Genomic DNA, 12,504 nt, shown 5'->3' on the forward strand with positions numbered 1-12,504 from the left:
ACAGAGCCGCCAGCCATCGAGCCCCTCTCTTTCCGGCGCAACCTGCAGGAGGCGGAGAGGACCCTGCTCACCTGTATGGTCAACTCTGGCGACCTGCCCATCACGGTGAACTGGCTCAAAGATGGCAGACACCTCCAGCACGACCCAGATATCGACATCAAACAGATCAGCGAGTACTCCACGGTTAGACTTCGTTGGGGCTGTGGTAGTGTTGGTTGTTGTTTTGTGTGGTGCGCATGTGCCGATCTTCAGCTGTAGTTTGTTGATGTAGTGCTCAGGTAGGCCTCTCGTGGTGGTTACAACCTGAAGGGATGTACTAGGTCAGAGGGTCTTGAGTTAAATTGGTTGTGGTGTTGTAGACGTAATGTTGTCGCTGGTACGACATGTGCTCGTGGTAGCCACTGTAGAGAGGGAGGGTTTGTTGATAACTGTGGTCGTATGAGAGTGGTTATCGTGTTACCTTAGACTGTTGAGGAGGTAGTGTGGTTATGATGGAGCAGCTGGTGGTTCTCTGGTGAGGTTTCTAATGGTTACAGTTTCCCCTTTAAGGTCTATCATATAATCTAGTGGTGAGGTAGAGACTCTCACATATCTCTGAGACGATCGAGTAGATTTCAGATATCTTGAATGTGATGGATACGTGTGGCAGTTGTGGTGGAAGTATGGTGGCTTGTAGCCTCTCTTGTCTGGCAGTACACCTCGTAGGTCTTGTATCTTTTGAGTTACGAATGGCAGCAAAGTAGGTGACCCATCTGTTTGACGCAGAAGTGCAGTTGACAGGGAATGGGTAAGACTGAACCAGACTTGTGCTGGCATCACCATTGCTCTCATCATCATAGACGCCTCTCGTTTGATCCATAAAAATGAACCATGTCCATTTATGAGACTTAAAGCTGTTGTTCTGACTCTAATCAGTATTTGACCCATGGCCTGTTTGATTTTTCTAGAATGAGACACTAGGCACAAATTAGTTCACCTCCTGGAGCAAACGTATCGCACGGGATATGTATATAAAGGCTTCTAACACTCTTAAGAAGATCCAAACCCATTACTGCTGATCTATATTCTTAAATGTTATATACAGTTGGGAATGGCTGTGTTAAGTGTGTTAAATGTTGTATGTGTATTTGGAAACGTTTGTAGATTTTCGTTATGTGTTCATGTAAATATTTCCGCTTATGTCTATCAGTCTGTCTGCTTGCCTGTCTCTCTGTCTGTCTGTGGCCAGTCAGTCTGTCTATTTGTCTGCATCATGTCTAATTTTTGGTTATGATCAACTAAAGCAAAAATCGTTTTAAGGACTCACTTTGATATCCAATTTTTTCCCTGCGCTTTTGAAGCCGAAAAATATCTAAGGTCATCGCCAGGCGTCAGCAAGTGTGAACTTTTCCCTAAGTTAACACACGCCAGGGATGTGACAGACGTGCCTGGAGATTAAATGGATTTAACAACACTTCAGGACGTCTCTTTGTGTCATCAAAGATAAGATTAAGAAGCCACTGGCACTAAGATAGGATAATCTATCGTCGTATATCAAATCTATCGAAGCATTTTAGGGGGTGAAGATAGTGAGTGAACCGTAATGACTTACAGGCTATGTGTATATATGTATAAGGTAAGCCATAGGCATGACCAGGGTCTACGATACGAGTGTCTTTTCTATTTCAGGTACTGCTCTTCAAGAGACTACGAGAGCACCACTCTGGCTCCTACACCTGTGAGGCTGCTAATGCTGCTGCCACAGTCAACCAAACTGCAACTGTCAGGGTCAAGGTAGGTCAGGGGGAGGAGGTCAGAGTAGGTCATAGAAGGTAAAGTGTCAGAGATCAAGACATGGGAGGGTATCAGGTCAGGATCATGGAACATTATCAGGTTAGGATTAAGACACGTTATCAGGTCAGGGTTAAGATACGTCATCAGGTCAGAATTAAGACACATCATCAGGTCAGAATTAAGACACGTCATCAGGTCCGATTCAAGGAACGTTATCACGTGAATCAAGATACGTTATCAGGTCAGGATCAAGGTGTGTTATCAGGTCAGATTCGAGGGATTTCAATCATTTCAGAGTTAAGGTAATATTGCCAGGTCAAGGTAGATATCACAGGTCAAGGTCAGTGTAGGTCACATAGATTATGTGTGAGGTCGATCACACATTCCAGGGGGTCAATGTATGATGTCAAATAATCACAAAAAAAAAAAGAATTATTACCCATATCTTTGTGTCAATCTTTCACACAAATTAACTTGAAACCCAACTTTAAAAAGGTAATAAAAAAAAAAAAACACATTCTCTCCGTTGTATAAAGCTAAATACCCGAGTAAAAAAAAAAATTATATATATATTGGATTGACGAAACATTTTCCGGGGATTAAAATCACTTTTATCAAAGCATTTATAACATTGTTTAAAATGGCTCGTATGTTAGATTTTGTAATCAATGACCCATCAGGATAACCCAGGACATGGTAAGGATTCATTGCCTTTGGACTCAAATGCTTTCATCATAGCCATGGCTATAACCAATTATCAGTTTCACTATTATCATTGACGATTTCATTAACAAAAAAAACAACGAATCCATGATTGGTTCAACGGGGTACCAGTGAGGGCCATGTCCACCTTATTATCATCATACCATCACTCTAATTTTGTTGGTGGGTGACGGGAAACACAACGAACAACTGACGATGTATAAGCAACATGAAAACATTTCTCTTTCCTTTTGCGTGGTGTAGGTGGCGCCAAGGTGGGTGGTGGAGCCTTCCAGTGGCTCAGTCCTGGTGGGATCTACAGTAGTGCTTGACTGCAGCGCCCGGGGCTACCCACAACCCACCCTCACCTGGCTGAAGGCAACAGGTATGCGATGCTTCATCGACTCTTCTTACTCTTTGCCGCTTCCCAACTCCCCTATGGTGATTCAGACACCCCCTTCGAGCTGAAATTTCAGCGTATGATTATGGAGTTTTCAAACCGACGTTGATTCGGAGGAGTTTGTTTTGCGAAGCCGAGTGTAAGAGAGACTGTAGTGGGAGTCGCTGGTCTTATCTTATCGTCAGCGCTTCCCAGAGTTAGAGAGAGAGAGAGAGAGAGAGAGAGAGAGAGAGAGAGAGAGAGAGAGAGAGAGAGAGAGAGAGACTGTGTGCCTGGCAGTGCCAGTGATCACTCGCGTCCATCTCCACAACCATCGTAACCGGAGGGGGAGTTGCTCTCTCTCTCTCTCTCTCTCTCTCTCTCTCTCTCTCTCTCTCTCTCTCTCTCTCTCTCTCTCTAACTCTGGGAAGCGCTGACTAGTAGGGAGGGTCACGACCCACCTCCTCCTCCCCTAACCCCACCATCTTCCCACGGCAGTCGTCTCCCCCGCGTAACCCACAGGATTTATCTTCCTGCAGGCGAGGCAGCGCAGGACTTCCAGAGTGTAGTGTTGGACGGCGTGCGAGCGTCCCAGGCGCCCAATGGCTCACTGGTCCTCCCAGACGTCACTACGTCCCACGCTGGTTGGTACCTCTGTCGAGCAGCAAATTCCGTTGGCAAACCGATCTCCAAGGTCGTCCAGCTCACCGTACGGGGTACGTGGTGGAGTCCCGGTCTCAAAGATAGATCGCGAGAGGTCCGGGTTAGGTCGAGTCATAATCTAATGTGATAGACTAGGAAAGGCCATAATAGGTCAAATTGTAGAAGTTAAGGAGATAGAAATAGGTCTGGTTAAGGTGGTCAAGGCGGGGTTGGTTAGAAGGTTAGGTCAGTTTAGGTCAGAATAAGTCATAGGAGGCCAGGTTAGAGTAGTCCTATGTTTTCAAAGGTATCTGAGGTCGGGGCTATGATAAGTCATGTCAGGTAAGACTAGGTCGATGTACCTCAAGCTCAGTAACAGTCACTAAGTGGCTAATGTTTCATGGCACATGAGGAGACTAGTATGGTTGTAAGAGAATGAGTATAAAGTATATTTACATGGGAGAGACAGATAACTGGAGACTTGAGGGTTTGTGACGAGGCTACCTGCATTTCAATTTATGTCAGAGACATGATAGCGAGACAGAAGATCTTATCAGATGATAAGAGGTTATTTAGATAAGGTTATATGCATATTCCCATGTATTGTCTTCCCATTCCACATATCCCCAGACAAAGTCTCCCCATCACCCATTACTTAGGTCTAACCCATACCACTTCCTTCACTGATTTTTCCCCTTTGCCCGTTGACAGCCCCTGCTCGTGTGTTGACGGAAGGCAGACGGGTGACGGGCCACGCGGGACAGACGGTAACGGTGCCATGTGAGGCGACTGGTGACGACCCTCTCACCCTCACTTGGCAACGACATCACAACCCCATCTTACCAGGTCACAGGTACGTTCCTCATGCCATCTGAAGCAGAGAGCGAGACGCAGTCTCGGGTCAGAGGCTCGCTCGTTCTTCGCCATTACCAGGTACCATATCCACACTCCAGTCTCAGGAGGTCACACAGAACATTCCTTACGCTACTTGATACGAAAAGTAAGACTTGGATCCACCAGGTTTGGAGCTCCAGCCCTCACACCACCCGACACTGGCACTATGTCCACGTTCTTCGGTGGCAGAGTTAAGCTTTTCGATATACCTGACAGTGATGCCATATCCTTGTCCCACCAGGTACCAGAAACGTTTCCCACAGGTTACTTAGTATCAACATCCCGCTCCCATACCATTTAATCAGTGGTATGTTCCTTCATACCCCATTATTTCTATACTGCGTTTCCATTTCACATGTTCTCAGATACGTTCTATCTCCCTCATCTACAACGAGATCTCGCTCCCTTTGTCCCTCACGTTGCTCACCCACTCCACCCGGCACTGAAACCATCCCCTTCATCTCATCTGATCACGGGTACTCACCTTCGCCTCACCTAGTCCTCGTACCTTCCTAGCTTAAGTCACGGGTGTGGAAGCCATGCAGCGGCAGAGATATTAACCAGGTATCACACGCGCACGAGTTGAGGTGATCCTCCTCTTCTTCCTTCCCAGCAGGACGTCAGTACGTGAGAACAGCGCAGGCGGCATGCTCCGGGCGGTGCTCGAGATCAGGGCGGTGACAGCTGCTGACGCTGGTCCATACACTTGTCGTGCCACCAACCCTCACGGTGACCATTCGCAGGTGTTCAAGATCGCTGTCATAGGTAAGTTCGCGGGCCATGTGTGTGTGTGTGTGTGTGTGTGTGGGTGTGTGTTGGTGTGTGTAGCGCTCGAAAAGGTATATGTGCACGAGTATACTCCTACTTGTGAATATGATTAATGACTCACCTGAAGATTGTAGTAACACCAGACCTATCTCACCTCACCCTTCAGAGCCACCGACAGCCCCGTCGGGAGTCGTGGTGTCCGAGGTGACGAGCCGCTCCGCCCGTATCTCCTGGTCGCTGCCGCAGCCCGCTGCTGTCACCATACAGTACCGAGGTGATTACCATTGCCTCAGTTCCCCCTGAACCGCTTCAGCTTGGTCATAGATTTGACTTGTCTGAAGGGAATTCAGTTTCTTAGGCTAAACTATGACATGGATGCGTAGTATTATCACCTTCAACTTTATTCCTAATAGTGATTAACTTTACGGCCATTGAGATCTCACTGAACCAAACATTTTGCATACTTTTGATACTGTCTTGCACTCACCTTCGTCCTGTTTTGGTCCCTAACAGCGTCGGAAGAGGAGTCGTGGGCCTCACATGGGCGTAACGTGAGTGTGGGTCAGTGGGCGTCATGGCACATGCTGACGGGCCTCACGCCCTACCACACCTACGCCGTCAGACTCATGGCCCATAATGACCTAGGAGTGTCGCAGCCCTCGACCGTCCAAGTCTTCATTACTCTCGAGGAAGGTCAGTTCTTACTCGACCTAAGGTGTCTTCGTCCTCCTGAGACAGTCTTCCACCCTCCTCCCCTTTCTCACGACATTAGAGAAGAGAGAGAGAGAGAGAGAGAGAGAGAGAGAGAGAGAGAGAGAGAGAGAGAGAGAGGAGGTGGGGGGAGAACATGAGCAAAATGTTAACACTGTGATCCTTTAAACTTACTGTTACGGAAAGAATTCTCCCCCTCTCCCCCATCAACATTGATATCTAAGAAAGAACAAAGAATATGACAGCGTGTGGAAAGTGTCTGGATATCTTGACTGAAGAAAATGCTTTCATGTGCAGTTGGAATGACTGAGGAATGGAATGCTTTATCTCCCGGTATCCCAGAGATAGAGAGTCACAGTTCAGCTTCGCTCCCATAAATCTTTCTTAAGCTGGTTCATCGAGGACTAAACATATTCTCATTTGAGACACAAGTTGTTACTCGATAGCATTTGCAACATGTATGTGTAAATCAATCAGTTATGAAGGACACAGTAACAAAAACACGCGGAACGCATGGGATGTAACACTGTCAGATAACATGGATGTTGTTATATTCTGTGTAATGTATCAGCATAATATCACATGGCTTTCGGTGTTTATAAGTCATCTAAAGGATTCATGAATGGTCAGTGTACAGGGTGTTGTGAATTATATATTATGTGTTCGGTAGACAGAGAGTGGTGGATGATACAGCATGTCGTGGATGATACAGTATGTTGTGAATGATGTATTACATGGTCAGTATATAGGAACCGGTGGGTGATACAGTATTCGACCAGCATACAGGGTGTGATGGGTGATACAGTATGTGACCAGCATACAAGGTATGATGGGTAATACAGCATGCGAGGCGGTACACAAGGTGTGGTGGGTAATAGAGCATGTGAGGCGGTACACAAAGTGTGGTGGGTAATACAGCATGTGAGGCGGTACACAAAGTGTGGTGGGTAATACAGTGTACAATGTGTGGTGGATAATACAGCATGTGGGGCGGTACACCAAGTGTGGTGAGTAATACAGTGTACAATGTGTGGCGGCCACCAGCACCTTCTGGAGCGCCGCGGGATGTGCGGGTGGCAGCTGGAGGACCTCGATCACTGCTAGTGACTTGGCGCGCCCCGCCTCACCACCTCACCCACGGCCCTCTGAGGGGATACACGATTGCCCTTCGTCGCCAGAAGTTACAGGGCCACCCGACCTACATCACCAGGCCTATTTCACTCACCGTAGGTAAGCAACAGAGTAATACACACTGCCATACGTTCATAAACATTTGGTAATCAATGTCTACTACGGAGTTTAATCACCATTTGTCTTTGCTAACTACCAGTTTTAGTGGAAATCGTCCAATTTTGAAGTTTTGCTGCGTGTCTCTGCCAGCTAAAAGTCTACAGTATGATACCATATGCTTTAATCTCTTTTGACTATAGTAAAAAAAAGAAAAAAAAAAGATCAGTTATATGTTAGTAATACCTGGTAACCTCACTGCTGCCGCAGGGGAAGCCGAGGAGGTGGAGCAGTACGAAGTGCGGGGCCTGACGCCGGCCTCCCTCTACGAAGTTGCTGTTAGGGCGTTCAACAAAGCAGGACCTGGACCCCTCTCCTCTCCCAGGATCGTAGACTCTACCAGTCATGACGGTGCGTTCCTCATCGTTGTCCTCTCCCCCCAAGGTTATGGTAGCAGAGCTGGGGGTGTGTCGCTCTCTGAATTCACAGATTCCAATGGCTACGACCGTGAGGGAGGGGGTGAAGGGTTGTTATGCCATACACTACATAGAATACATTCGATCCTTCGCGCTCAACTCAACCACTCGGTTTCGAAACGTTTGTGTCTATCAAGAACATAAAGGTTTTATTGCATCGCGAGACCCCGTGAAGTCTGATGTGTTTTTTCAAGCATTTGGAAGTGAGAGAACTTACCAATAGGTGTGACCATTACTGAAGATGACGGAAGTACAATTACAGGAGCTGTGCGAGTATGGAGAAGTTGATATTTACCTCCGACATTGTCTTTTCACATCGGGTGCACCACTGACAGTTGTAAAAACTGGACAACCTCAAGCCTCATTATTTTTCTCATTATCTGATGATAGTTTTTTACAGTAAGGGTATATACTGATATCATTATGGGGGTGTTTTTGTATCCCTTGAGACTGTATTACTCAAGCAAGGCCGTGTTTCCTCTACATTCTTATACAGCCTACATTAACATGCTACTGTTGAACTAGTCCGTCGTAACTAAATGATGTATGATTAAAAGAACATTCATCTTTGGTTGCTTCCTAGAAAATACGTGACATAATTCCAGTCCTCCAAGTTATAGGTATTTTCCGTAGCATTTATCTTTAGTTGCTTCTTAGAAAATACGTGACATAATTCCAGTCCTCCAATTTTTTGGTATTTTCCTTAACATTTTATATTCTGTCTTATAGAGACTTTATCCTACTGCTTATAAATGAAATCTAACATTTCTTTTCGTGAATTGTCATGAATATATTCTTGAAATGTAATTTGTTTAATTTCAAAGAGAAGTGTCACTTTTACGTACCGATATGCAACATGCGCGCTCGCCCTAGCGTCCAAAGCAGTTTCTGGCAATTTGGGAATCCACAGCAAGCAGTTCAGATGTTGACTATTTCTATATGTCCAAGGCCTACATGTCTATTTGTTTATTACAAGAATGCGTAGGTCGTGGCTTAATCATTCTTAAGAGTAAAGATAAGAAAAATGAACGTCTACAGGGAGGAAAACGTAGGAATAATCTTGCAAGAACAAAAAAATGAAAGTTGAAGGAGACAATGATGATTATAACAACGTCTTTCAAAGATGATGCCAAGTTTCACAGTACACAAATGACTACCGAGACGAGCTATGCAAGTAAGTAAGGTTACCCATCTCGTTACGACCTCACCCTCCTCATCCTCCCTCTAGGTTAAGTGGTCTACAGGACTATTACAGATAGAAGACTTGGCAGGTACCAAGCACCACAACTCTCAATAGCTAGAAACGGATCATTAAAGTCAGGGGATTTGGAGGTCGCATCTGGTCACAGTATGTATTTTTTTTTTTTTTGACTAGCTGTGGTGACAGCTGTGGTTAGTGTTGATTATAATGGTCTTGCAGCTGGTCCACATCATAGTGTTTTATCTAACCAAGGACAGCAGACCTCCATTGTGCCACTAGAATGTGTGGAGTATATATTACAAATTGACTTTATAAAGTATTATCATTATTACTATTATCATTATCATTATTATCATTCTTATTATTATCATTATTATCATTATTATTGTTATTATTATCATTATTGTTATTTTCATTACTAAAATTATCATTATCATCATTACTATCATTATTATTATCATTATTTTTATTATTATCAATATCATTATTATTATTACTATTATCAAAGCAGACATCAATGGTAGGTTCATTTAGGACTCACATCTGTGTTACCCCCTCTACCCACAGCACCTTCATGTCCGCCTGCAGGAGTAACGTGCCGTGGGTTAGGGCGGGGTAGCGTGAGGGTGTGGTGGTCCCCACCTCCCTCACACTGCACCCACGCCCCTGTCAGTGGGTACACCATAGTGGCCTCGCCCACCAAGCACGTCCACCACCATTCCTCCAGCAGTAAGTACGACTGTGGCCCAGACTCAAGTCCTCATTGCCATTGTAAATGTAGCACACACACACACACACACACACACACACACACACACACACTTGAACAGACTATTTCAGTTTCTTTTTAAGTCTTGATCCAAACCTCAGTGGTGTAGTGATTACCGTTGCCACATGGGTTCGAATCCTGGTCGCGGCGGTTAGTCTGCAGTCAACCCAGCTGTTTATCCTCCCCAATGGGCTGCCTGATGGCTAAATTAGTAGTGTAAATGAAATGGCCTTTAATTAAAGCCCCCCCTACAAAGCCTACCCTACAAAGAGATGGCGTAACACTCGATTAACTCTGTAAACCCTCTTTGAGGGTCAGATCTCCTATCTAAGGGTTTCACTCAATCAATCGCTGTTTTGGTGTCTATATTTCATCTATATCGGGATGCTAATTGATGTTGTCATTCCGATATCATTTTGTTCTTTCTATAGAGACCATAAATGTAGAATGTTCATTCTGTTTGTTGACAGTTTGCTGTCATGTCCTATAAAGTGGAATCGTAAACTCATTAGATACCAGTTGTGCACTACGAAGTGTAAACTCGTCAAGTATATTCGCCTTTAGTTTTATCAACATTGCTGTGGTTGAAACCCCGAAATTTCCATCAGGACGCGATGAAACTGACATAGAAATAATGTAAGTATTCCATTGAATCATAGATGTATAACTGTAGCATCGGTGTTAGCCGGTTTTCTCCGAGTTGGCAACACTCCCCACCACCAAGCAACGCTGCAAAATATTCTGATATTTGACATCTTTCCTGCATGAGTTCCCTCCTCACCTCCGTCTTTCATCATATCTGGAAATCATGCATATAGCTTTAATAGACTTATCTATACACCACCGCCTTACGTAATGCAGTCTAGCCTCGTAGCACTGAGGGAGGTGGCCATGGAGTGGGCCAGAGAGGGTTAGCTAGTGTGGATATATGCGACAAGTCTTGATACGACGTTGATTTCGTACCATAGAGCCAACCCTTGTCATTACACCCTATGGAAATACATCATGTATAACATATCACACAGAAGGTACTCCCTTCTCTTCATTCTACATGAGATTTTCAATGTCCTTAGTACACCATTGCTCCCCTCCAGTAGATAACCACCTATTGGACCATCAGGTTTCGCGTTATCTGTCCCTTCACATGCGTTCTCTGGCAGGTAGCACCTGGGAGGTGAACACGACCAACCTGGAGAAGAACCTGGACGCCCTACCTCCAGCCACCAACATTAGCGTGCGCGTTAAAGCTTTCAACGAGGTCGGTTACAGTCCTTCGAACGACCCTGTGTTCTGCATCACGGAGGATGATGGTAAACCCCTGATACATGTATTGGACGACTGACACTGGCTTGAACTTTTGAAAGCATTATTTTAAGATTTCGTTTCTCCTCATTCCTACATCTGAGACTATATGAAATGAAGGATTATTTATTCAAACAGAGGCTTCGACTGTCGTGAAGCCTCTATGACACTCCTATCTTGACATATTGACTAGAGATAACGTCCAAGACAGTTACAGCTTCCCTTTCCCTCCTGCTGCAGTACCAGGGCCACCGAGACGAGTGCGGGTGATCGTAACTGGAGCCACTACCCTGCTCGTGACGTGGTCGCCACCACACCCTCACTCCGGCAACATTCTCCACTACACCCTCTACTCCGCCAGGGATGACCAGGTGGGTCAGTAAGGTCACAGTGACCTTCGGGCGACGCAGTCAGTTGTGGTGGAAGAGGCGGGAGTGTGACTCATGTATAGTCGAGTGTGAGGGGTATTATAGATGGTGTCTGGGAAGTGCATTAGGTAGCTTAGGGAGTGTAGAAGTGACAACACTGTAGAGTGTGAGGAGTGTGGCAGTGACGGGCGGGGTGTGAGGAGTCTAACAGTGACAGAGATGATGTGTTGGAGCGGCAGCAGTGACGCAGGTGGGGTTGTAGGGCTCTTACAGTGACACAGGTGGTGTGTATGTGTGTTTTGTGTGTGTGTGGGAGTTGCAGTAGTAACCCCGGGTGTTGTGGTGTTGCAGGTGGCAGTGCGAGACGTGGTGGGTGCTGGAGGCTCGGAAGCCACCTGGCGAGAACTCAGCGGCCTCACCCCCGGATCAAGGACCCAGGTTAGTACCCCCTCCATCCTTGTCCACGATTTCACTTTGACGGCATTTCGCTTTCTGAGGTGGGTGGGAGAATCAATTAAATTCTTCTCTATAATGACTTTTAAAGAGGGAAAAGCGGTCTGTCTCAATGTCTCATAGGTTTGGAGTGTAGTGATCACAGAGGCAGAAACTAACCGTAAACAATAAATATATGTATATAGCAAAATCATATTGCAACCTGACTGGCAAAAATGATTAGATTCTCTTTCCTCAGAAGACTCGAATGATAACATATAAGAAATAAATGCTAGTATTAACCATAACTGAAAGATGTTGATAAACGTATGATACATGTTGCTGTTTGATTCGCCCGGTATGTACACAACACGGGCTCTTTGCAATGACGACCTGTATGTAGAAGAATGCATAATAATCTCTTAATCCTCATAGATACGAATGAAGCGATAAGAAATTACCATATATAATGCATGTAAGCAACGGTGCTTGTAGTTTACTGAAACTTTTAGAAATGCTTTTGGTAGTTACCATAGCTCCATCGGTTGGTGGTCCACGTAAATGTGGTATTCAGCAGCTGGGTTTTGTTATATATAGGTATATGTCATGTAGGGTTTCATTGCCAGGGACTGAAGGGCTTTGTCATATTTTCCATCAATGATAACATATCAGACTTGAACGTTAAAACGAGGGGCAATTCTCTGTCGATGTATTATACGTTATGTGTCCCATGTTAGTATACCTTTCGTATGTATACACAACCACTGCCTGGCTTCTGAATAGATATGGATACATGTAAAAATAATGAGGATTCTAGGCAGGTTGGCTGCCCAGCTTAGAGAAGGGGACAGAGAGGAGTA

At 45.3% G+C, this 12,504-nt stretch overlaps 1 protein-coding gene across 1 annotated transcript in view; it reads left to right on the forward strand.

Annotated features, from left to right (window-relative positions):
* The window catches only part of LOC139756633 (cell adhesion molecule Dscam2-like), a 246,692-nt gene that overhangs the window by 216,394 nt on the left and 17,794 nt on the right, over positions 1 to 12,504 (forward strand). Inside the window, exons 12-25 of the mRNA XM_071676304.1 lie at positions 5 to 183; positions 1,669 to 1,773; positions 2,740 to 2,860; positions 3,394 to 3,570; positions 4,208 to 4,349; positions 5,007 to 5,155; positions 5,325 to 5,432; positions 5,672 to 5,851; positions 6,914 to 7,099; positions 7,367 to 7,507; positions 9,341 to 9,502; positions 10,703 to 10,852; positions 11,085 to 11,215; positions 11,564 to 11,650. Of these exons, the coding sequence (XP_071532405.1) occupies positions 5 to 183; positions 1,669 to 1,773; positions 2,740 to 2,860; positions 3,394 to 3,570; positions 4,208 to 4,349; positions 5,007 to 5,155; positions 5,325 to 5,432; positions 5,672 to 5,851; positions 6,914 to 7,099; positions 7,367 to 7,507; positions 9,341 to 9,502; positions 10,703 to 10,852; positions 11,085 to 11,215; positions 11,564 to 11,650 (2,018 nt within the window). The remainder of the gene's footprint in view (positions 1 to 4; positions 184 to 1,668; positions 1,774 to 2,739; positions 2,861 to 3,393; positions 3,571 to 4,207; positions 4,350 to 5,006; positions 5,156 to 5,324; positions 5,433 to 5,671; positions 5,852 to 6,913; positions 7,100 to 7,366; positions 7,508 to 9,340; positions 9,503 to 10,702; positions 10,853 to 11,084; positions 11,216 to 11,563; positions 11,651 to 12,504) is intronic.

The sequence above is a fragment of the Panulirus ornatus genome, chromosome 22, assembly GCF_036320965.1.
Source record: "Panulirus ornatus isolate Po-2019 chromosome 22, ASM3632096v1, whole genome shotgun sequence".
NCBI classification, from domain to species: Eukaryota; Metazoa; Arthropoda; class Malacostraca; order Decapoda; family Palinuridae; genus Panulirus; species Panulirus ornatus.